At 56.0% G+C, this 24,933-nt stretch overlaps 1 protein-coding gene across 2 annotated transcripts in view; it reads left to right on the top strand.

The window, feature by feature from the left end:
- Positions 1-24,933, top strand: part of DSCAML1 (DS cell adhesion molecule like 1) — a 242,251-nt gene that overhangs the window by 144,868 nt on the left and 72,450 nt on the right. Inside the window, exons 6-11 of one of the 2 annotated variants that reach the window (XM_060250887.1) lie at positions 3,697-3,972; positions 9,535-9,831; positions 10,928-11,200; positions 19,359-19,637; positions 20,327-20,446; positions 21,004-21,180. In XM_060250887.1, coding sequence (XP_060106870.1) covers positions 3,697-3,972; positions 9,535-9,831; positions 10,928-11,200; positions 19,359-19,637; positions 20,327-20,446; positions 21,004-21,180 — 1,422 coding nt within the window. Of the gene's footprint in view, positions 1-3,696; positions 3,973-9,534; positions 9,832-10,927; positions 11,201-19,358; positions 19,638-20,326; positions 20,447-21,003; positions 21,181-24,933 lie in introns of those variants that run through there. The other variant, XM_060250888.1, reaches the window with a different exon arrangement.

The raw sequence follows: 24,933 nt of genomic DNA, 5'->3' as shown, positions 1-24,933 counted from the left end.
GGGAAAGTGATACACAGAGAAGGACTGCATGGTGGGCAGCAGGGGGCGGGGGGCTCGCTGCACACCTGGAGGATTGTGCAGTGACATTTTGCGGGAGAAGGTCGAGGGGCTGGGAGCAAACCTGTGTCTTCTCAGGGGCAGCCTCCAACTGTGGCCTCTTCACTTGGGCTTCTTCCCAGTGGGTCTTGCCATTCGGAGAGGTCAGAAGCAGCTGGGGTTGGGGAAGAGGGCCTTTGTGGATGTGGAGGGAGACATGAGATAATGGTGAAATACGTTCAGAATTCAGAGAGGGAAATTTCCCAGCAAATCTTGGTTCTGGGAGGCATTTCCAGTGTGTCCCATTCAAAAATGCAATTTTGCCTTTTCCTGCCTCTCTTTTCTTCTTGCTGTGACTTGGCAGCAAGGCAGCTCTTCCATTTTGTCCAGCAGTTACTAACAACAAGCTAGACCCTTAAGAGATTGTTTCTGAAACAGACCATTTCTGAAGGGAAGGTGTGTGAACTCAGCTAACCTCCTCCCCCCCCCCAGCTGTGGCTCCCCTTTCCCCAACAGCTGGTGAAAGGCACCCTGCTTTGGAACCCAGAGCCCTCACGTAGCCACGCCCGGGGCTCTGAGCCAGTCCTCTTCTAGCAGCTGCTTGGTCCTGACCTCAAGGACCCTCGTCTTGCCGTGTATGCCTCAGGGATGGAATTCTAAATGAAAGGTGGGGGTTAGTTTGGGGCTGGTGCAAAGGAGAGGGACCCAGGTGGGCACCAAGGGACCCTCAGGGGAAAGGGTGTTCCTCAGGAGAGGTGTCACCATAGAAAAAGCCCCCTCCCTGGTCACTACTTGCCTTGCCTCACCCCCCCCCCCCACACACACACATGGAAGGTCTCCTCAGCCAGCAGAGCTTGGGAGCAGGATCTTCACTGGCAGGCTGGACAATATAGGAAGAGGTGGTCCTACAGGGGTCCTGCCCCCCCAGCCCAGCCTGGCCCAGCTCTCAAGGACCTTAAAGGTCAGAAGCAGCCTGGGAACAGGTGGGAAGATCCTGCCCCCCACAAGAGCCTGACTGCCACATTCTGGGCCAATGGGAGCTTCCAGACAGCTTTCAAAGGCAGCCCCGCACTGCAGCAGTCTAGCCCAGATGTGACCAGAGCACAGATCTCTGTGGCTAGCTCATGCTTTTGGTGGAATGGCCATGACTGGCATGCCAGAATAAAACACAGGGAAAGGTGCTCCCTGCCCCCCAAGACACCTGTAGGCCAGGATCCAGCAGCAGCCCCGCCCCTGCCCCAAGCTAGGAAGCTGCTCCTTCAGGGGGGAGCACCAACAACCCCCCCCCAGGACACTCCTTGAGCAGCTTTGTTGCTGACCAGCAGCCCTAGGTTTTTGTCTGGGTTGAGGTTTGGTTTCCTGGCCCTTTTTCATCCCATTATGTTCTCTGGGAATCTATTCACAGACCCACCTGCCTCAGCTGAGAAGGATAAATAGAATTGGGTGTCTCCCATGTTCTTAGTGGGACCTCATTCCGGCAGTGGAATCGTGTGATGGGGGCAAGGTCCCCGCCCTTTGAGGGGCCAAGCAGCACCATCTTCTGAAACCAGGCAGCCGACTCAGAGCAGAACCACCAGAAGACCAAATGGCTTCTCTTTGTTTCCACCTCTGCCAGCTTCTGCAGAAGGATGCCGTAGTCTGGTGGTCCAGGACAATCCGCAGGGAGGGGTTTTATTCATCTGCTGAAGATCGTTAGGTGGAGTGGTCCAAGCCAGTGCCATCCCAAAGCCAGGCTTGAATCTGAATTCAAATGGGTCTAGGAAGTCCATTTCCCCAAGACTGTCTGCAGCTGCAGAGCTACAACCCAGCGGAGCACTTTGTTCAAAAGAGAAAGTTGGCCCCTGGGTGGGAGCTGCTGGCCCTGGCGGGGTGGTGGGAGGGGGTCCAGGGAAAGCTTCAAGAGACCTTTCAGGACGGTGTCTTTTAAAGCCATCAGGACTGCACCCTTCCCAGAGAAGAAGCCTTTTACCTTCTGGACTCCCCCCCCCCCAACAACCCAGCCTGGTTGTGTCTGTGATGTGTCATCAAGTCCGTTATGACTATTGGTGACCGACCCTCCCTGTAGCTGAAGGGTCTCCAGGTTGTGCCAACTGAAGACTGTCAGTTGCTTTATTGAGTCAGTTCATCTCAGCTGAGTCTTCCCCTTGTCCTGCTCCCTTCAACTTTGCCTGGTGGGATCGTCTTCTCCGGTGGTCTTTGTCTTCTCACGATGGGACCAAAACCTCAGTTTATTCATTTTAGCTTCTAGGAAGCATTCAGGCTCAATTTGAAAACCTGCCTATTTGTTTTTGTGTGGCCCATAAAACTCTCTTCTAAGATGACATTTCAAAGGCATCCATCATCTTCCTGTCACCTTTCTTTGTTGTCCAGTAGAGAAGCGTAAGAATGAAGCACCAGCATCTTCAAGAAGATGAGCAACATTTGTGGCAGGGTTTTGTGAGTCTCTGCTCACTACTCACTTCTTCATTGTCCAGCTTTCACATCCTTATCAAAAGTAGTGGGAAGCAGCACAGTATGAGTGGTCTTTGTCCTGGTTTACAGCAACAGAAGGATCTTTTCTGGTCCCTGCAGCCCCCCCCCCCCTACCCTTCTCTGAGACCTTGTTTGCAGTCTCCCTTTGGGTTGATGACTGAGCCAAGGAATTTCAGCAGATCTTTAACCATTTTAATGTCTCCTTCATTATCATCCTCATCATCCTTAAAGTTGTTTAATTTCTCAGTAGTTGTTACTTTTGTTTTCCTGACGGTCAGGTACAGTCCTGCTTTGGCACTTTCTCCTTTAACTGACATCGCTGGTCATTTTACTCCTTCCTGCCAGTAACATGGGTATCAGCTGGATATCTCAAACTGTTCCAGCAGTTTTCATTCTACCATCTGAATCTAATCGAGTTTCCCTTATATGTTCTGTATATACATTGAGCAGAGAGGGAGAAAACATACATTCTGGTCTGACACCTTTACCAAGTGGAAACCATTTTCTTTCCTAAAAGCAGCTTCTTACCCAGAGTACAGGTTCCGTCTCAAAACAGTCAGACATTGTGGCCCAACCATATCTTTTGAAACCATCCATGACTTTTTGTGACCCATAAAGTTGGAAGCTTTGCAGTAATCTATAAAGTACAAACTGATTTTCTGCTGAAATTCTCTGTATGCTCTAGGAGACATTGTAAATCTGCAATATGACCTCTATGGCCTCTTCCTTTTCTGAACATCTGGCAAGTCTTGTTCCATATATGGTAAGAGTGTTGCAGAATTTTGAGCATCATTTTGTTTGCATAGGAAATTATTATGATAGTCTGGTAGTTCCTGCCATCTTTGACATCTCCTTTTCTTGGAATAGGAAGGCAGGCAGAGGGTTTTGTTTCCCCTATTTGTTGGCATCTTCTTGTTAAGAATCTGATGGACTTCATTTCTACAACTTGAAACAGCTCTATTGAGATCCCATCTACTCCTGGTGGTTTCTTCTTCTGAGTTGCTCTGAGTGTAGCTTTCACTCCATTTTCAGAACGTTCTTCACCAACTTGGTTGAACACCAACATTTCAGGGATGCTTTGTACTGTGGGAGCTGTTGGGGGAGGCACATACTAGAGTGGAGTGCCTCCAGTTCTGGGTGGTGTCTGGGACCCTGATCATGGCTCTTGCTCTCTCCCCGCTCCCCCAGATCCTCTGCACGTTACCCTCACGCCAAAGAAGCTGAAGACGGGCATCGGGAGCACTGTCATCCTCTCGTGTGCCCTCTCGGGCTCCCCAGAATACACCATCCGCTGGTATCGCAACACGGAGCTGGTGGTGCCGGACGACTTCATCTCCATCCGGGGCATCAACAACGAGACGCTCCTCATCACAGCAGCTCAGAAGAGCCACTCAGGGGCCTATCAGTGCTTTGCCACCAGGAAGTCCCAAACGGCCCAGGACTTTGCCGTCATTGTGCTGGAGGGTGAGTTGGGCATCCCTGGGCACACAGACATGCCTGGGGTGATCTGCCCCCAAGGTGCGTGGGAGGGGGAAGCCTTCCAGTTGGACTAGCCGACTGCTTCCGGGCCTGTCCAGAGCCCTCTGAGCTCAGCTAGCCCAGCCCCTGATCTCTGCTCTGACCCCAGTGGCCAGGGGTCTCTCCGCACCTTCACACCCAGGGCACTTTAGCTGGAAGTTTCAGGGACTGAACCTGAGGCCTTCAGCCCAGTGATGCCCCTTCCCTTCTAGGCTGAGCACCAAATGTCAAGTACTGCAAGGTCTTCTGCCTTCAATGCACCATTGTCTTGAAAGAAAAGGTTTCATTGGCAGGCAAGAGGCGCCTTGCTAAAACTGCTTCTGGCAGGCAAAGCCCCCTTACATAGACCTGAGGCCCGGCCATTACCAAGTTAAAAGTGTAAGTGCCAAAACCCCACCAATAGCATTCCCTCCCCCCTAGTCCAGAATACATTCCCAGGATAAGCAGGTGCAGTCTCTGGCCAGATACGTTGGCCTTGGCTTGTCTGGCTCAGGGTGGAATGATACTTCATGAATGGTGCACAGGGAGCAGCGGAAAGACAGGTAAGGAACATGGGCCCCAGGGTTACTACAGGTTGCATCTATGACACCGAGGAAGTTGGACCAGTCGCACCTTGTTTTATTTTAACGGTTGCTTCTGTTTGGATAGATCTTATTTTTACTTGTCATTTTCTTGTCATGGTCACCAGCCTTCAGCAACACAGGGCTTGAGAAGCCTTGGTGAGCATGATGATGGCGTGCATGGAAGAGATGGCTGGGCTCTTCCCCCTTGGCATGCATGGAAGAGATGGCTGGGCTCTCTCCCCTTGGCATGCATGGAAGAGATGGCAGGGCTCTTCCCCCTTGGTGTGCATAGAAGAGATGGCTGGGCTCTCCCCCCTTGGTGTGCATGGAAGAGATGGCTGGGCTCTCCCCCCTTGGCGTGCATGGAAGAGATGGCTGGGCTCTCCCCCCTTGGCGTGCATGGAAGAGATGGCTGGGCTCTCCCCTTTGGCGTGCATGGAAAAGATGGCTGGGCTCTTCCCCCTTGGGTGCATGGAAGAGATGGCTGGGCTATTCCCCCTTGGTGTGCATGGAAGAGATGGCTGGGCTCTCCCCTTTGGCGTGCATGGAAAAGATGGCTGGGCTCTCCCCCCTTGGCGTGCATGGAAGAGATGGCTGGGCTCTCCCCTTTGGGGTGCATGGAAAAGATGGCTGGGCTCTTCCCCCTTGGGTGCATGGAAGAGATGGCAGGGCTCTTCCCCCTTGGCGTGCATGGAAGAGATGGCTGGGCTCTCCCCCCTTGGCGTGCATGGAAGAGATGGCTGGGCTCTCCCCCCTTGGCGTGCATGGAAAAGATGGCTGGGCTCTTCCCCCTTGGCGTGCATGGAAGAGATGGCTGGGCTCTCCCCCCTTGGAGTGCATGGAAGAGATGGCTGGGCTCTTCCCCCTTGGGTGCATGGAAGAGATGGCTGGGCTATTCCCCCTTGGAGTGCATGGAAGAGATGGCTGGGCTCTTCCCCCTTGGCGTGCATGGAAGAGATGGCTGGGCTCTTCCCCCTTGGCGTGCATGGAAGAGATGGCTGGGCTCTCCCCCCTTGGCGTGCATGGAAGAGATGGCTGGGCTCTCCCCCCTTGGCGTGCATGAAAGAGATGGCTGGGCTCTTCCCCCTTGGCGTGCATGGAAGAGATGGCTGGGCTCTCCCCCCTTGGAGTGCATGGAAGAGATGGCTGGGCTCTTCCCCCTTGGCCTCTGCAGCAGGCAGAGGCCTCCTCAGGACTGAGGTCTTCCCCCTTGGCATGCATGGAAGAGATGGCTGGGCTCTCTCCCCTTGGCATGCATGGAAGAGATGGCAGGGCTCTTCCCCCTTGGTGTGCATAGAAGAGATGGCTGGGCTCTCCCCCCTTGGTGTGCATGGAAGAGATGGCTGGGCTCTTCCCCCTTGGCGTGCATGGAAAAGATGGCTGGGCTCTTCCCCCTTGGGTGCATGGAAGAGATGGCTGGGCTCTCCCCCCTTGGCGTGCATGGAAGAGATGGCTGGGCTCTCCCCCCTTGGCGTGCATGGAAGAGATGGCTGGGCTCTCCCCCCTTGGCGTGCATGGAAGAGATGGCTGGGCTCTCCCCTTTGGCGTGCATGGAAAAGATGGCTGGGCTCTCCCCCCTTGGCGTGCATGGAAGAGATGGCTGGGCTCTCCCCTTTGGGGTGCATGGAAAAGATGGCTGGGCTCTTCCCCCTTGGGTGCATGGAAGAGATGGCAGGGCTCTTCCCCCTTGGCGTGCATGGAAGAGATGGCTGGGCTCTCCCCCCTTGGCGTGCATGGAAGAGATGGCTGGGCTCTCCCCCCTTGGCGTGCATGGAAAAGATGGCTGGGCTCTTCCCCCTTGGCGTGCATGGAAGAGATGGCTGGGCTCTCCCCCCTTGGAGTGCATGGAAGAGATGGCTGGGCTCTTCCCCCTTGGGTGCATGGAAGAGATGGCTGGGCTATTCCCCCTTGGAGTGCATGGAAGAGATGGCTGGGCTCTTCCCCCTTGGCGTGCATGGAAGAGATGGCTGGGCTCTTCCCCCTTGGCGTGCATGGAAGAGATGGCTGGGCTCTCCCCCCTTGGCGTGCATGGAAGAGATGGCTGGGCTCTCCCCCCTTGGCGTGCATGAAAGAGATGGCTGGGCTCTTCCCCCTTGGCGTGCATGGAAGAGATGGCTGGGCTCTCCCCCCTTGGAGTGCATGGAAGAGATGCCTGGGCTCTCCCCCCTTGGCGTGCATGGAAGAGATGGCTGGGACATTCACCCTTGGAGTGCATGGAAGAGATGGCTGGGCTCTCCCCCCTTGGCGTGCATGGAAGAGATGGCTGGGCTCTCCCCCCTTGGCGTGCATGGAAGAGATGGCTGGGCTCTCCCCCCTTGGCGTGCATGGAAGAGATGGCTGGGCTCTCCCCCCTTGGCGTGCATGGAAGAGATGGCTGGGCTCTCCCCCCTTGGCGTGCATGGAAGAGATGGCTGGGCTTTCCCCCCTTGGCGTGCATGGAAGAGATGGCTGGGCTCTTCCCCCTTGGCGTGCATGGAAGAGATGGCTGGGCTCTCCCCCCTTGGTGTGCATGGAAGAGATGGCTGGGCTCTCCCCCCTTGGCGTGCATGGAAGAGATGGCTGGGCTCTCCCCCCTTGGCGTGCATGGAAGAGATGGCTGGGCTCTCCCCTTTGGCGTGCATGGAAAAGATGGCTGGGCTCTTCCCCCTTGGGTGCATGGAAGAGATGGCTGGGCTATTCCCCCTTGGTGTGCATGGAAGAGATGGCTGGGCTCTCCCCCCTTGGCGTGCATGGAAGAGATGGCAGGGCTCTTCCCCCTTGGCGTGCATGGAAGAGATGGCTGGGCTCTCCCCCCTTGGCGTGCATGGAAGAGATGGCTGGGCTCTCCCCCCTTGGCGTGCATGGAAAAGATGGCTGGGCTCTTCCCCCTTGGCGTGCATGGAAGAGATGGCTGGGCTCTCCCCCCTTGGAGTGCATGGAAGAGATGGCTGGGCTCTTCCCCCTTGGGTGCATGGAAGAGATGGCTGGGCTATTCCCCCTTGGAGTGCATGGAAGAGATGGCTGGGCTCTTCCCCCTTGGCGTGCATGGAAGAGATGGCTGGGCTCTTCCCCCTTGGCGTGCATGGAAGAGATGGCTGGGCTCTCCCCCCTTGGCGTGCATGGAAGAGATGGCTGGGCTCTCCCCCCTTGGCGTGCATGAAAGAGATGGCTGGGCTCTTCCCCCTTGGCGTGCATGGAAGAGATGGCTGGGCTCTCCCCCCTTGGAGTGCATGGAAGAGATGGCTGGGCTCTTCCCCCTTTGCGTGCATGGAAGAGATGGCTGGGCTATTCCCCCTTGGAGTGCATGGAAGAGATGGCTGGGCTCTCCCCCCTTGGCGTGCATGGACGAGATGGCTGGGCTCTTCCCCCTTGGCGTGCATGGAAGAGATGGCTGGGCTCTCCCCCCTTGGAGTGCATGGAAGAGATGGCTGGGCTCTCCCCCCTTGGCGTGCATGGAAGAGATGGCTGGGCTCTCCCCCCTTGGCATGCATGGAAGAGATGGCTGGGCTCTCCCCCCTTGGCGTGCATGGAAGAGATGGCTGGGCTCTCCCCCCTTGGCGTGCATGGAAGAGGTGGCTGGGCTCTTCCCCCTTTGCGTGCATGGAAGAGATGGCTGGGCTCTCCCCCCTTGGCGTGCATGGAAGAGATGGCTGGGCTCTTCCCCCTTGGCGTGCATGGAAGAGATGGCTGGGCTCTTCCCCCTTGGAGTGCATGGAAGAGATGGCTGGGCTCTCCCCCCTTGGCGTGCATGGAAGAGATGGCTGGGCTATTCCCCCTTGGAGTGCATGGAAGAGATGGCTGGGCTCTCCCCCCTTGGCGTGCATGGAAGAGATGGCTGGGCTCTTCCCCCTTGGCGTGCATGGAAGAGATGGCTGGGCTCTTCCCCCTTGGGTGCATGGAAGAGATGGCTGGGCTCTCCCCCCTTGGCGTGCATGGAAGAGATGGCTGGGCTCTCCCCCCTTGGCGTGCATGGAAGAGATGGCTGGGCTCTCCCCCCTTGGCGTGCATGGAAGAGATGGCTGGGCTCTCCCCCCTTGGCGTGCATGGAAGAGATGGCTGGGCTCTTCCCCCTTGGCGTGCATGGAAGAGATGGCTGGGCTCTCCCCCCTTGGCGTGCATGGAAGAGATGGCTGGGCTCTTCCTCCTTGGCGTGCATGGAAGAGATGGCTGGGCTCTCCCCCCTTGGCGTGCATGGAAGAGATGGCTGGGCTCTCCCCCCTTGGCGTGCATGGAAGAGATGGCTGGGCTCTCCCCCCTTGGCGTGCATGGAAGAGATGGCTGGGCTATTCCCCCTTGGAGTGCATGGAAGAGATGGCTGGGCTCTTCCCCCTTGGTGTGCATGGAAGAGATGGCTGGGCTATTCCCCCTTGGAGTGCATGGAAGAGATGGCTGGGCTCTTCCCCCTTGGCGTGCATGGAAGAGATGGCTGGGCTCTCCCCCCTTGGCGTGCATGGAAGAGATGGCTGGGCTCTCCCCCCTTGGCGTGCATGGAAGAGATGGCTGGGCTCTCCCCCCTTGGCGTGCATGGAAGAAATGGCTGGGCTCTCCCCCCTTGGCGTGCATGGAAGAGATGGCTGGGCTATTCCCCCTTGGCGTGCATGGAAGAGATGGCTGGGCTCTCCCGCCTTGGTGTGCATGGAAGAGATGGCTGGGCTCTTCCCCCTTGGTGTGCATGGAAGAGATGGCTGGGCTCTTCCCCCTTGGCCTCTGCAGCAGGCAGAGGCCTCCTCAGGACTGAGGTCCGGGCATGCGGGGGGCGAGGTGGGGGGAGAATGAGTGAGGGGTGGGGGCCGCAGGGCCAGAAGGTCCTTCTTGCCTGGAACTGTGGCTCTGCTTGGCTGGGCCCTGCCACTTCTGCCCCGCTTCTCTCCCTGAAGACGTGCCAGGGGGTGGGGACGGGGCCTGCCCACTGCCCCAGGGCCACTTGGACTCAACTTGCTTCTGTCTGTCTGTGGATCTCTGCTAGATGGAACCCCTCGCATCGTTTCGCCCTTCAGCGAGAAGGTGGTGAATCCGGGGGAGCAGTTCTCCCTGATGTGTGCCGCTAAGGGTGCCCCGCCGCCCACCATCACCTGGGCCTTGGACGATGAGCCCATCCAGAGAGACAGCAGCCACCGCAGCAACCAGTACACCATGTCAGACGGCACCACCGTCAGCCACATGAACGTCACCAGCCCGCAGATCAAGGACGGAGGGGTGTACCGTTGTGCCGCGCGGAACTCAGTGGGCAGTGCCGAATACCAAGCGCGAATAAACGTAAGAGGTGCCTGTCTACTTTTCAATCTCAGCATAGGCTTTCCTTGTGTTGGCTTTTGGCGTGGTTGGGCAGGCCTCTCTCTCCTCTCCAGGGCGGCAGGGGGGCTCTGACCAGGGGGAGGGGCTGCTTTTCGCCAGCCAATGGCCCTTCGGTGGTCTCAGGCCAGGAGGTCAGGAATGGGCAGAACCTGCAACATCAGGCTGAACAAGACTTTCTGAAAAGCAGAAGAGGGTTGACATTTGCTAGACGTAAAACCAAACCCCAGGGGGAAGAGGGGGAGAAGCTGCAGAGGAATGAGGGTTGTCCTTGGAGACCAATGATGTGACCAGCTCCGTGGCCAGAGAAGCCCCTGCTGACCGCAGCCAGCTCAGCGCTTCCCTTTCGGCCCCTGCAGCTTGCCCTGTTTCTGGCCCAGCAATGAATCTCCCTTGGCCCTCGTGGGCCAGCTTCTCTTCCTTCTCTGGGCTCCCATGGCAGCAGCACAGTGGGTGGGGGGGATGAGCCCAACTGGCCCTGGCGACTGGGAAGGCTGAAGGGGAGGCCTGGCTGCTGGAGGAGGAGGAAGGAGCCAGCGGTGCGGAGGCTTCCACACTGTGTAGCGTGAGGAAGTTGGAAGGGCTCCTCAAGTGCTCTTGGGTGGCAGCAGTGAGGGGTTGTAGGGCTTGGCCTCTCAGGACTCCTCAAAGGCCCACCTTTTCCTCGGTTGGCAACCTGGCAACGTGCCTGAGGTGGAAGGGCTGGGAGCTGCTGCCCACCAGCCTGGCCTTCTGTGGTCTCCCCCTGAGTCTCCAGGGTGCCTGAGCCACCTCTTTGGATGGTTGAGGACTTTGCCTGTGATGAGGTGCTGGGGGCTCCCGGGGCGTGCTGCCCCCTCCTCCCCTCCCTGGATGCTGCAAAAGACTCTCAGGGGGCCGGGCAGGGCACTGTGGGGCACAGACCTGTAAGCAGATCGGTCCAAGTGACACACATCCCCCCCCTCGCTTTTCTCCAGTGACGAGCAGCACTGGCTCCCTTGTGCTCCTGCTGCGCCATTTTGGGGCGTGAGCCACTTGCTCCCTGGAAGTAACCTCGCCTGCCCCTTTCCTCCTCCCCCCCTCTTTAGGCCCCCCCAGTATCCGTGCCATGAAGAACATCACAGCAGTGGCAGGGCGAGACACCTTCATCAACTGCCGGGTGATTGGCTACCCGTACTACTCCATTAAGTGGTACAAGGACTCCCTGCTGCTGCCCGACAACCACCGGCAGGTGGTCTTTGAGAACGGCACCCTCAAGCTGATGGACGTCCAGAAGGGCATGGATGAGGGGGAGTACCTGTGCAGCGTCCTCATCCAGCCGCAGCTCTCCATCAGCCAGAGTGTCCACGTCACGGTGAAAGGTGGGTGAAAGCCATGGCTGGTGGAGCTGTAGGCCCAGCGCTCTCGCTGGTGGCTCCTTCTTGGCGGGGCGGGGTGCCTCCTCGCCCAGGGGGAGCAGAGTGGTCAGAGGCGTGAGCCAGGCTTCCATCTGAGCAGGGCGGGTGGGGGGGGGTGCCTTGGCCAGGCCAGACTTGCCTGGGGATGACACAGCGGCCCAGGCCCTCTCTGCTGCTGGGGGCTGGAGGTGGCGGTGGATGGTCGAGGCTCTCCAGTTGGGGGAGCAGGTTGGTTCTGGGTCAACAGCTGTCTGCACTGTGGCTGCTGTTCGCTTTCCCTCTCCAGAGCATGGCTTGAGGCCTTCCTTCCTCTGCTGCCCAGCCCAGTCAGCCAGCCAGTGTCTGAAACTGCTCCTGAGGTGTTGGAGGGAGGACGGGGCAGCTGGGAATTCAGGGCGAAGGTGGCTTCTTTCTGACAGGCAGCGAAGGCAAGAGGCCAGTGGCTACGCAGTCCTGCCCTGGTCCAGATATGCCTCCCCCCTCCCGGCTGCCACCAATCCCAGCATATCCATTTCCCATGACATGCAGCAGAGCAGAATGCGCGGTGTAAACATGGTGTGTTCAAAGAGCTAACCCTTGCTCGGAGCACCTTTGCCGGTGGTTTCCTATGTGTGCAGCTCTTTAAAAAATCATCCTCTCTGGCTCCCAAGCATGCAGAACATCTTAAAAGCCTCTCCAGCCCATCCATTATTCAGGGAGCCATCAGTCCTCGTGAAGGGCACTGAGGCATTTCTCCCCTCCCAGGGACTTGCTGGGATTGAGCCCCTTGCCAGCATCGCCTGGCTTCTGGATCTGCATCACCACCCTCCGCTCCTGGATGCCCGGGCTGGAGAGGCGTGCTGCTCCCTGAAGGCAGGCGCGGGCTGCCTGGGTTGTCTGCCCTGGCTGGGGCTCACGAACTCAAGAGCAAGACTTGGCTGTGTGGCCGGAACACGGTGGCTGCTGCTGTTGCTTGCTGGGGAGTGAGTGGGGTTAGGGGGCTACAAGGGAGAGGGGGGGGATTTCCTCGCTCCCTCTCTGGTCCTGCCTGGGTGGGTGGGTGGGGTTGGTTTGTGAGCTGCATTTCTGACCAGTGGCTAGCTTACGCTCAGCGTCCCTCCAGATGCCCCCGAGGGAGGGCCAGAGTCGTTCTCTGGGCTCAAGGGAGAAGGCAGATTGCCTGCTGATTGGCCTCTCTGATCGCCCCACTGAGTCAGGGCCAGGAGACACCTTGCATAATCAGCTCCACAACTCTTTGCTTTGAGCAGTTTCTGCATTGCCAGGTTCCTTTCTCTCCTGCTGACTTCACTGGTTGTAGAACGCAGACAAAGGTGTAAGTTGTTCCTCTGCAGTCACTTAGGACCTTTTCCCTTCATCATGGAGACCTGTGCAGCTGCCAAAGAAAGGGGAGAATTTCTGCACGAGCGGATGCTGAAGAAGGGCCCCTTTCCCCACCGGGTTTCCCAGAAGGAGAGCTGGATCCAACTGTACTCCTAAGTGGGTAGCTCAGCTCATCAGAGACAGGCCCCCTCCCCTCAGGACACTCCTCCATGCAGGTGTGGCTACAGTGTTGTGTCTTGCGGGAAGCCTGTTTCAGCTTGCTTCTTTGGCAGCATGGACCCATGTCTCCCTCCCCCCCCCCGCCCCAATTTGCAATGAGTAATTGACGTATTGCATCTGTCAATTGCCAAACATAAGCTAAAGCAAAATGTTAAGTTCTATTGAAGTACCATGTTGCTTATGACTCACCAGTTCCCACACCCAGAAGATGGCAAAACAAAAACAAAACCCTCCAGGATCCCTGGCCAAACTGGCCTGGTGAAAATCTGCTGCCTGACCCCAAAGTGATGAAGAGTATTTCCCTGGGCATGTATGAAAGGGTGCTTCCTTTCCACCGATGCACCCACTGATGCAACCTTTACTGTCCTCCTTCACATGATCCTCCTAAGTTAATAGAATCAGCATTGCTGTCAGATGGCCATCTAGCCACTGTTTAAACACCTCCAAAGAAGGAGAGCCCACCACCTCCAAAGGAGGAAGCCTGTTCCACTGAGGAACTGTCAGGAAGTTCTTCCTAATTTTTAACCAGAAAATCTTTTGACTTAATTTCAACTCGTTGGTTCTGCTCTGCCTTCTGGGGCCACAGAAAACAACTCCACACCATCCTCTATATGACAGCCCTTTAAGGACTTGAAGATGGTGATTCTATCGCCTCTGAGTCGCCTCCTCTCCAGGCTAAACATGCCCAGCTCCTTCAGCCTTTCCTCACAAGACTTGGTCTCCAGACCCCTCACCCCCTTCGTCGCCCTCCTCTGGACACATCCCAGTGTGTCTGTATCTTTCTTACATTGTGGTGTCCAAAACTGAGCACAAGACTCCAGGGGAGGTCTAACCAAAGCAGAGTAAAGCAATACCATCACTTTGCATGACCAGAACATTGAACTTCTGTTGATACAGCCCAAAATCGCATTGGGCTTTTTAGCCACCGCATCATAGTTTCATTCAAAGAAACTAGGTGTTGTGTACCACCCCTATACCAATTTGTCATGGCCTGGGTCTAGTGAGGCCTATAGGCTCCAGAGAAGCCTGCCTAGGAGTTATAACAGAAAGCGTACATTTCCCAGGATCCCCTCTGTCCTCTGACTGGGTGAGAAGGTTTTGGAGGGACACTAGCCCAGAGAGGGGTGGGACCTGGGAGGAGAGCATAGAGAGGGCCAAGCATGGACAGGGAAGGGTGGTGAGTAGGGACTGTATAGTTAAAAGCGCCAGGGCTTTTGCTTATTTGCACCAACCTTTACTGTTTCATATTCACTATAGCACTAGATCTTTATCTCCCACTTATGGGCCTGTGTTTGTGTGGGAGTGGTTGGAGGAGTCTCTCAAACTCTAGGCAGGCTTTGGGGCTGAGTCCATTCCTCCTCCCCTCCTGCTGAGGATAGGCTTCCCAGATCCCCGCTTTTACAGGCTTCTTCCCGCCCCCAGCCCGCCCCCCACAGTCACCATGCAGTTTTAAAATATGTGCCTTTAAGGCTGAGCAGGAAGCAGGAAACAGGAACGGCCCCTCCCTTTCTTTTGCTTTGGTTTTCAGAGCAAGTAAAGTTCTGCAGGAACAGGACCCAGCAAGTATTTGGTTTGCAGGCCCTCCCCCCCCCTTTAGAAAGCGTGGTGGGGGAGGGAAATGTCTACTGGGCACTCTATTATTCCCTGTGGAGAACGATTCTCATAGGGTATAATGGGGAATTGATCTGGAGGTTTTGGGGGCTCTGGGGGAGCTGTTTTATGAGGTAGAGGCACCAAATTTTCAGTATAGCATCTAGTGCCTCTCCCCAAAATACCCCCCAAGTTTCAAAACGATTGGACCAGGGGGTCCAATTCTATGAGCCCTGAAAGATGGTGCCCCTATCCTTCTTTATTTCCTATGGAAGAAAGGCATTTAAAGAGGTGTGCTGTCCCTTTAAATGTGATGGCCAGAACTCCCTCAATTATGCTTGTCACACCCTTGTTCCTGGCTCCACCCCCAAAGTCCCCAGATATTTCTTGAATTGGACTTGGCAACCCTAGCTGAGGAGGCCTCCTAGAGAGGCAGGAAGTCTCCCAGAATGCTGCAAGAAGCTAAACCAGGTCCTGGGCGGGAACTGGGGTTTGTACTGAAGATTTTGGGCGGGAAAGCCCTGTTAAAAGTTGTCAGTTCAGTTGGAGTTGGAATATAGTCTTGGAAGGTCTGGTCAAGGCAAATATTGTATAATAGGGAGAGAAGGAGGGTTTTTCCCTAGTTTGATTTATTTCTTCTGTTCACTATTTTAAAATGCCCGTAAATAGTTGTATGTTGTAAATAAATGTTTTGTCTGTTTAAAAGGTAGTCCCTTCCCCAAGCGCCTTAGACCACGCTGCTGCAAGAGGGGAGCCCAGGGAAGGGGGAGGGCAGGCGCTTGGCAAGGGTGCCAATCCTCCAGGGGTCTCCCAAAGAAGGACTCTGGTCTGGTGCTGGGAATCAAGCAGTTCTGCCTTCTCTTGATCATGTTGCAATTCATTTTTCTGAAGTCCAACCTATATGTCTGACTATGTACAGCTTTTCCCTGTAAATTCCCAAATCACATGGTCACTACTGCCTAGAGTGCCCATTACTTTCACCTCATCAGCCACTTCTTCCCTGTTGGAGAGCATCAAGTCCAAGATAGCAGATCCCCTTGTTTCCCTTTCCACTTTCTGGAAAATGAAAATGTCAGCAAGAAAAGTCAGGAATTTATTTGATCTTTCATTTTTAGCAGAGTTGGACTTCCAACAGATGTCTCAGTAATTGAACTCTCCCATGACCACCATGTCCTGTCTAGTTGAGCACTTTGCAGTCTGTTGTAGGAGTGTCTCATCCAAGTCCTCTGCCTGGCCTGGTGGTCTATAGCAGACTCCCACCATAATATCACTATTATTTCTTACTCCTTTTGTTTTTATCCAGAGACTGTCAAGTGAACTGTCATGCTCAGATTCACGTCTTTCCTCACAAGTATATACCACTGTCCCATATAATGCAGTGCCTCTGCCCTTCCTTATTTTATCAAAGATTTCAGGTTTTCACGGCTGGTAACATCATTAGGGTTTGTAGAATCTTTCGGGCTCAAGTGCCGTGTTCTACTGGAGAAAGTTTTCCTTCCAGACGTTTCGTTCTCAGCTGCGGAGAACATCCTCAGTGGCGTTGCAGCCGGAGCAGGCGCTCTGACCTTCTTGGCTGCTTTGCATTGAGTGGGGCCAGGGCTGCTGGAGAACCCTTTCACCACACCCCCTCCAGCCTAGAAATAGCAGTTCTCCAGCAGCCCTGGCCCCACTCAAAGCACAGCAGCCAAGAAGGTCAGAGCACCTGCTCCGGCTGCAACTCCACTGAGGATGTTCTCCGCAGCTGAGAATGAAACGTCTGGAAGGAAAACTTTCTCCAGTAGAACACGGCACTTGAGCCCGAAAGATTCTACAAACCTTCCTTATTTGTCTGTCCTTTTTAAATAAGTTGTATCTCTCGGTCCTAATATTCCAATTGTGTCATCCCACCAAGTTTCAGTAAGGCCTATTAGGTCATATTCTCCTTCCTGTGTTAGGACTTCCAGTTCCTCCTGCTTGTTTCTCATACTTTCTGCATTAGTGCAGAGATGTGAGAATCCATGGCTTATGCTTCCTGAGGTTGTCATTTCTCTACTAACCTGCAAGTTAATGTTATCTAGTATATGAGCCACTCCCCACAAAACTTCAGCATTCTTATCTCCGGTCATTGGCACTGCACTAGGCTTTGAATTGTTATCTCGCTCTCCCATTGGATTTAGTTTAAAACTCTCTCTGTTAGGTTTGCAAGGCTCTTACCAAACATTTTCCCCTACCTTTGTGAGGTGCAAACCATGTCCTGATAGTAGAGCTTCATCAAAAATATATAATCCATGGTCCAAAAATCCAAACCTTTCTTTATGACAGCATCTACGTAATCAGTCATTTATTTGCAGTATTTCCCCCCCCCCCTCTTTGCCATGGCCTTTGACAGAACTGATAAAAACACAACCTGCGCTCCTTGCTCCTTCACCCTGTGACCCAGAGCCACATAGTCTCTTGGGATATGTTCTGGGTTGTGCTGGGCAGTATCATTTGTACCCACATGGATCAGCAAAAAAGACTAATAATCCATGGGTTTGAGGAGTCTCCCTGTCCTTTCAGTCACGCCCTGGATGTGAGCCCCCAGCAGACAAGTCTGGTTGGCACACTTTGGGCTCTAGCGTAGGGGTTCCCCAATTACCAGCACATGCCTCCTCTGCATTGGGGAGCAGAAGCTCGAGCCCTCTCACCACGGGGCCTGAGAAATTTCCATCAAGCTTTGTGGAGACTGGGGAAGTAGCCCTTGTCGCAGTGGTCCAGAATTGCTATGGGGCGATTCCTGTAGCTTAGCAACAGAGGCTCCGAATGTCTCCTGGTTGTCCTGCTTCTGCGGGTTACCTTTTTCCACATGCCCTCCTCCTGTGTTGGGTGCTCCTCCATTCACTGAGGTGCCTTTTCCTCCTCCTGCTGTTGCCCTCGCAAGAATGCTTCATGGATTCTGTCCATGGAATCTTCACCCTCCCTTATAAACTGCATGGTGGGCAAGTGTGCCTCTAGGGTGACATTACCTCACTGTTTCTCCCCATCCCACCAGCTTCCGCATCTATACCTTCTTTGAGTCATAATCTCCCCCCACCTCTTGTCTCAGAGGGTCCTAGCGCTGGCAGACCCATCTCCTTTAAACCCCCTCACCTTTCACAACTGCTCTTTTGGTCTCCCCTAGATGAGTTTCATGTGTTGTTGAATGCTCATCAACCAGGTATGTTGTGGAAGTGGGGGGTGCCCTGGAGTGGGAGGCCAGCCCCTTGGCCCAGACTGCCTTGCTCCCCCCAGCCCCTTTCTGCCCCACTTCATCATTGAGGGGGAAACCTCTGCTGCCAGCTCGGCTTTGGAAAGGGTGCTGAGACTTCAAGGGGGCCCAGGCTGAAAGAGCCTGTTTTATTACAAGCCGCCTGGACAAAGAACCACCCCAGCAACATTTCACATGGTTTTATTAAAAGGTTGTATTTGAAATAGAAAAAAGTCAAAGGGAACAAAAATCAGGCACTCTTGACTGGTAGAAGGCTACCTGGCCATGAAAAACAGCGGAAGGTTCCATAACATCGTGGCTCACAAGTGCAGGGGTGTGTCGCAGTGTTGGGGCACAGGAGGAGTTAGGTGGGACATGGGACTTTTGTTGCATTGACTGAGAGTCTGCTCTTTCTCCCCCCCACCCCCCACCCACCAGCCATTTCCTGCTAGCTTTGCCTGCCGCAGACTTTCGATCTGTGAGCTTTTGCCGTGCCAGTAGTAACACCCCCCCACACACACACACACTTGGCATTTCTCCTGATTTTCTGTCTCTCTCCCTCTCTTGCCCCCCAGCCGCTCTGCTTGGGGGGGCATTTCCTGCCCGGGATTACCCGTGATGCTTCTCTCCCTCTCCCACACGTTCTGCAGTTGTAGCAACAAAGATTAATACTCCACCGTATTATAAGTTTCCATTTTCTAATGACATTGTTGTTGTTTGTGTTTTAAAGCCATAACAATAAAATTTACTCCCAACAATGCCACTGCAATCTTCTTATCTCTTTAAAACTTGTTGTAAATGATCACTATAAGAACAGAATGCCCATAACCATCGGCATGTTGTCTCTGAACCAGCTCCCTGCTCATGGGTGCCAGAATAGGCATGGAGAGGGAGGGGCTTCTCATCCCCAACCCAGGCCTGGTTACCCTTTTCCCTCCAGAACGGGCAACTGCTACTCCTGGGTCCCCTAAAACTCCAGGCCGGAAGAGGAGGACTAGCCCCTCCCCTCACAGGGAACAAATCTGCCATTAAATGAAAGCAAAAAAAAAAAAAGGACCAGAAAACATAACAAAATATGGGAAATTATAATGAAGGTGGCCTTTAACTCCACCTCTGTCCCCACCAATGTGACGTGAAAACTTTTCGCTGTCATTCCTGGGGGATGAGTTTTCCCAGATGGGAGACGCCCCTTCTCCTGTTAGCTTTCCTGTAAAAGCTGTTCTACAACAACCTTCCTGATGTTAAGAGACAGCATCCCCTGCCTGTTGTGCTTGTGTGTGTGCCCTCTCTCCCTCTCTGAGGCTCTGAGCTCGTACAGCTTTCAGGCACCTCCCTTGGCCTCAACTTGCCTCTCTGGAAATATAATCCGTCCTACATGGACACCAGATACCTCCAGAGCACTCTTGTCCAAAGGGACCTGACCCAGACAACATCTCAGTGGTTAGAAAAATGCAGAACTTGTGAGGTCATACACACACAGAGGAGGTGTGCTTTGCCTAAGCTAAGGCACCTGAAGGGTTTATAGCAGAAGGGAGATTTGAACTGGGGAGTGGATTTCTGCTCCCCAGCCTGTCCTCCACTCCTCGTGCATCGTTCAGGCAGTGCCTTTCCCCTGTCCACAACCCTTTTCTGCACCTGAGGCAGCCCTTGCGGGGCGGGGGGAGGGGCTGTGCTGGGTCTCTCTGGCCAGGAAAGGGCCATTTGGGGTGGGTGGGGGTGGGTGAGGCCTTCTCCTGCTGCTTGGTCTTCTGAGGCCAGATGTGATGCCTCTGCTTCTCTCCTTGGCAGTGCCTCCCTTGATCCAGCCCTTCGAATTCCCTCCGGCCTCCATTGGACAACTCCTCTACATCCCCTGCGTGGTTTCCTCGGGTGATATGCCCATCCGCATCACTTGGAGGAAAGATGGGCAGGTGATCCTTTCTGGCTCGGGTGTCACCATTGAGAGCAAGGAATTCATGAGTTCCCTGCAGATATCGAGCGTCTCCCTCAAGCATAACGGCAACTACACGTGCATTGCTAGCAACGATGCTGCCACCGTCAGCCGTGAGCGGCAGCTCATTGTGAGAGGTGAGGGCGTGGCGGGAGTGGGCTTGCATGCTGGAGGGGAGCCACCATATTCTGCCCCTGCCCCTAGAAGCCTCCCCCAGGAGGGCAGCAGGTGGAGGGGGCTGCCCGTGGAGATGTGGAAGGAAACGGGAGCACAGGCAGGGCCCCCCCCCGAGCCATTGAGTTGGCAAGGAGGCTTTGGGAGTGCTGCTCGCTCGGTGAGCTCTGTCTGCTCCGTAGGAGGAAGGGGGCCCATAGGCTTCCAAAGAGGCAGCAGAAGAAGGCATTTGGCCCTTTCCTTTCTTTACGGGAAAGAGGTTGTGTGGTGGGCAAATGCATGGGTCAGAAAACAGTGAGTCTCCTCCTCCTGCTGACCACGGTGAAGGGGGGAGACAGTTCCCTGGGGCTTCTCCTCTCCAGCCCCTTGCTCTGCTGCCTTCTGGGCCAGGAATGGGCTTCTTTTCCACACGTGGCTCTTCGCCTGCTGGCTGCAGCCCTTCCAGAGGGCAAAAGCTGCAGGATAAGTGTCAGAGCAGCAGGAGATGTTGTCGCCCCTGTGGTCTTACTGAAGCCCTGGATTCTGGGCGGAGTGGGAGAGCACAAGGACTGGGCGGGGGGGGGCACTGGGAAGAAGTGAGCAGCAGGGGCTTGGAGAGATTTGGAAGCACGTGGCCGTCCCCGGTGCTCATGGTGGCTGACCTTCTCCCTAGTCCCTCCGCGTTTTGTGGTGCAGCCCAACAATCAGGATGGGATCTACGGGAAAGCAGGAGTGCTGAACTGCTCCGTGGACGGCTACCCTCCTCCAAAGGTCATGTGGAAACATGCAAAAGGTAGGTGTGTTTGGGCAGGGGGTGGATCAGAGAAACATCTGGAGGAGAGGTCTGTGAGTGGCCCTTAGCTGTAAGGTCAAGAAGGGGGCAGGGATGCTCTGTCGTCTTGGTGCCTGGGGGTGGAGTTCTGGCCCTGCTGGTGGGCCTCCTGATGGCCTCTGGGGGGTCTTGGCCCCTGTGTGACAGACACAAGAGTGTTGGCCTGGGGGGGCTTCTCTCATGTCCTTATTCTGACCCCGAGACTGGTGAGCTGTGGCCCCTTTGTGAGGACTCCTTTGCATGGGAATTCTGTCTGTTGGGATCTCTGCTCCCCTCAGTGGCGGGAGACCTTTAAATGCGGCTGCTTGGAGCAGGCTTTGGCCTTTGTGTCCTCTGGTTGCCAACTGATTGGCCCCTGTGTAGCACAGGATGCCGGACTAGCTGGCCAGTGGTGATCTCAGCTGGCGGGTGGGTAGCTTTATCAGCTCCAAGGCCGTGAGAGGATCCAGGCCTTGGGTGCTGGAGTGGCGCAGAAACACCTCAGGGCTGTCCAATGTGCTTCCCTCCCTCCCTCCCAGGCAGTGGGAATCCCCAGCAGTACCACCCAGTCCCCCTCACGGGCCGCATCCAGATCCTGCCCAACAGCTCCCTGCTCATCCGCCACGTTCTGGAGGAGGACATTGGCTACTACCTGTGCCAGGCCAGCAACGGCGTTGGGACAGACATCAGCAAGTCCATGTTCCTGACTGTGAAGAGTGAGTCCGGAGGGGACCTCTGCGGCTGGGAGGGGGGCAGCATCTGCCTGGAGATGGTGTCTGGCGGGCAAACCCACCACCAGGAGGACGAAGGCCCCCAGGGGAACCTCCCCCCTGCCTCGCAGCCGGGCCTTCCCTGTCCTCTCCTGCCCTGGGCATGGTGGTGCAGGAGGAGAAGCCTCCCTGCAAGCCACACTGGCCTGCAGAGATCTGGGGCTGTCTGTCCCAGGAAGGCTTCGTTGCTGTGCCAGGAGCAGAGAGCGGAATTGATTTCTCTTCCCCTGGGGAACCGGATTCCCTCACACTATCAAACAACACTTTGTCCTTAATAAAAGCAGGCGATCAATCTACATCATGGTGGTGGCGGGGGGAGGGGGGAAGCAGTCTGGCTAATTCGGCACAGGGTGGCTGGGAAGTGCTGTGAGGCACCTTGTCAGCTGTGGGGTCCTGATGGGGCTGCAGAAGGCATCGTTGCCAGCAGGGACTTTTGCTGTAAGCTGAAGGGGCTGGGAGGGGGCCAGGGGGATGGGACGGGATGGGAGCCTCTGGGTGCCCCCTGCAGGCAGCCACCCTGGGAGAAACTCCTCTCCTTCTCCCCCCCCCCCCCATATCGAGGAGCAGGGTAGCCCGGCCCTTTCCCACTGGCCGTTCCCTGGGAGTTTAGCCTGGGAGGGAGGAGAGAGGCCTGACTTGGGGGTTACCCAGCCCGTTCCCCTGGCAAAGCGATCAGAGTCTGCTGGCTCTTGGGTGGAGTTGGCGTGCCGGGGTGGGGGTCTGCTTGTGCGGAGAAGGTGGTCCCTGGAGCCCTTCCTCCTGGCCTGGCCTGGCCCAGAAAGGGAGGGTGCTTGCAAGAGAGCTCTTGTGCCTTCTGCAGCAGGGCGAGGAGGAGGGGGGTCATTGTCCCCCCTCTCGGCTTTGCTTGGATTCTGACTCTTCTCATTCAGGGCAGGGCGTGTGAAGGCACTTCTGTCTGGGCCCTCAGAGTGCCAGGCCTGCAGCCCTCAGCCACCGCTTCACCTGGGAGCTGGGACGGGTGGTTCTGGGATGGGAGGGTCATCCGCTTTGAGCCGTGCTGCTAGGTGAAATCCCCCTTCCCTGTGCCAAATTCAGAGAGGAGGAAACGGTACAACGCTGCCTTATGAAATCTGCTATAATGGTGATGGAATTCTTAATTTGATGGCAAGGTAATAAGGAATCTTCCATACCCCAGTTACCCAAATGAAATATTCAGAGTTGCCATTCCATCCCATGCCTCCTACCTTGTTTATTCCTTAACTCAAGTCCAGTGGAAGAAGAGAGGATTTATTCCCTGCCCTTCACATAGTCTCCTTTCCCCACCGCAGATGCCCTGTGAGACAGGTGGGGCTGAGAGAACTCTTTTGAGGATTGCTCTTGAGAGAACAGCTCTTTCAAGAGCTGTGACTGACCTAAGGTCATTCCAGTAGGTGCTTGTGGAGAAGGAGTGGGGAATCAAACCCAGTCCCTGTACTTAACCACTACACCAAACTGGCTCTCTGTAGCACATTAGAGATCAGGGTTTTCAGGACCAAAGCTTTTGAGAATCAAAAGGGAGCTTGAACGCTTGGCTAGCAGGCTGCCACCCTCTGCAGCCATCTTCAGGAGAGCTTGAAATGGGGCAGGGCATTTCTCCCCCCTCCCCCGCACATGTAGCCTGCAGGTTCACCTGTGTCATGGATTTCCAGAGTCCTGATGATGCATCAATTACAACTGTAATCCTGTGATGGTTCTAATGCTGGTGCTGGGAGCCTGGTGGAAGTCCTGCCAGAGATTACTTCAGAGCGGGGGCAGAACGGCCAGGGCAGGAGATGTCCTGTTTTGCCCCTCCCCTGAGCAGATGGTGTCGAGGTGGGGGGGGGGTCTTTGGAGACTGGCTGGACAGATGGGGCCCCCTGGGCAGGGGCTTGCAAAGTCCCTCCTGCCCTGAGCTTCAGAGGAGCAAGGAAGGGAGGCTGCTGCTGAGCTGGGGGGGGGGAGGGCGGGCGGGGTGCTTAGCCAGAGGCCAGGCAGGAGTCTGCCCTGGGCTGGTGGGGCAGCCCCTTGGAAAGAGGAATCAGGGCCTGGTCTGGTGAAGACAACCATCCCTTCACGTGGCAGGTGGCAGAATGCATAGCTGTTGTCAGGATGGCCATGGGGCTGGACCCCCAGCGCCTACCTCCCCTCCCTGGGCAGCAGCAGGGGTGGGGCTGGAGAGACTCCGCAAGCAGCCCTGATGGCTTCCAGGCAACTGGAATTAATCTCATCCTTCAGTTAAGGTGAAATGTAGTTAATCAGGGTAGACAAGAAGCTGAAATGGGTGCAATCAAATTAACATCATTGAGCCGGCTCTTCAGACACACACACACACACACCTGCGCACCCACTTCCCCTCCCCCTCCCTCTGGGGCTGTTTCCATTTCTTTGCAGCCCTGGCCGGGCGTGGGCCAGCTCTCAGCTGCGGGCTCAGGACTGAGGACCCCCCCTTATCATCGCAGCCCCCCAGTGGCATCACCCCTTTTCTGTGTGGGTATGAACAGGGGAGCCTGGAAGGAGGACAGCGTGTTGCTTGGTGGCGACTGCAAAGACAAGGGCTCTGGCAGCGGGGAGGGGAGGGAGGCCCAGCCAGCCCCTCACCCTCTGGGGCCCTCAGCCAGAGTCCTCCTCATGCCCAGCTCTTCCCCACGGGCAGCTCAGCCCTTGGAGGTCTCGCTCCCCAGTCCCCTGCCCCAGTTCTCAGCAGCTTCTCTGCCTGTCTGGTAGGAGACAATGGTCTGGGAGGAGATGCTGGATGCAGCAGTGGTCATGGGATGGCCCAGGAGTGCCTCTTGGCCGGGGTGGGAGGTAGCAGTGGGGTCTGCTGGGAAGAACAGAATCCTGCTGAAGGGATGGTGTTGTTGCACCCATGTGCCCCCCCCCAGTGCTCTGCTTCCCAGCCAGTCCCCCTTCCCAGGACCCCTGGGCTAGTCAACCTCCCCCCCCCCCCAACCTCCACCTGAGGCATTGTCTGTGAGCCCCTGGTCCTTTGGCACAGGATGGAGAGGAGGCAGGCATGGTGGCCACAGGAGAGAAGCTCTTTGCTGGGCCAGCTGAAACTCCACCCCCACCCCCTTTCTGGCTGCTTGCCTGCCTCCGCTGCCAAGAGGGCCCCGATTTCTGTAGTCGTTTTGCTGCTGCTGCCGCTGAGCAAAAGGAGCAGAAGAGAGACCTCCTCCTCCTGCTGCTGCGTGCCAGTCAGGGCCTTCCTGCCCAGGCCCCCACCCTCCTCCTCCTGCTGCTGCTGCGTGCCAGCCAAGGCCGTCCTGCCCAGGTGCCCACCCTTAGCTGCCTTCCGTCTCCCCGAGGCAAGCGGGGGCTTGAGGAGGGCCTGCTGGAGCTGTGGGCCCCGGGCTGCCCAGTGGTGCAGGAAAGCATCAGGGCCTGTTGGTTGGCTGGCTGATCTGTCTGTCCTCCAGGGTCCCCGGCAGGGGGAGGGAGGGAGGGAGAGTGGCTGAGAGAGAGCTGATGCTTGCCTTTGGTGGGTCACCCGCCCTCCCTCATCCTGGCTCAGGCTCCCTCGTCTTCCCGCATGTCTCTTTCCATCCTTCAGTTTCCTGCATCTCCCCGCCCCATGCCATGCAGCCATGCTCTTGCTGCTTAGAAAGCTGCAGTCTGCTCTTGGGGGTTGTTGCCGAGGGACTGGGCCGTATCCGCTCTCTTGGGCTCTGCTTTTCCCCTCCTCTCCCAGTCCTCAGTGAAGACTTGCCTCTGCCCCTGCCT

This window comes from Heteronotia binoei, chromosome 12, assembly GCF_032191835.1.
Source record: "Heteronotia binoei isolate CCM8104 ecotype False Entrance Well chromosome 12, APGP_CSIRO_Hbin_v1, whole genome shotgun sequence".
Lineage (NCBI taxonomy): Eukaryota > Metazoa > Chordata > Lepidosauria > Squamata > Gekkonidae > Heteronotia > Heteronotia binoei.
The sequence above is the reverse complement of the archived record's forward strand: the minus strand, read 5'-3'. Positions and strand labels throughout refer to the sequence as shown.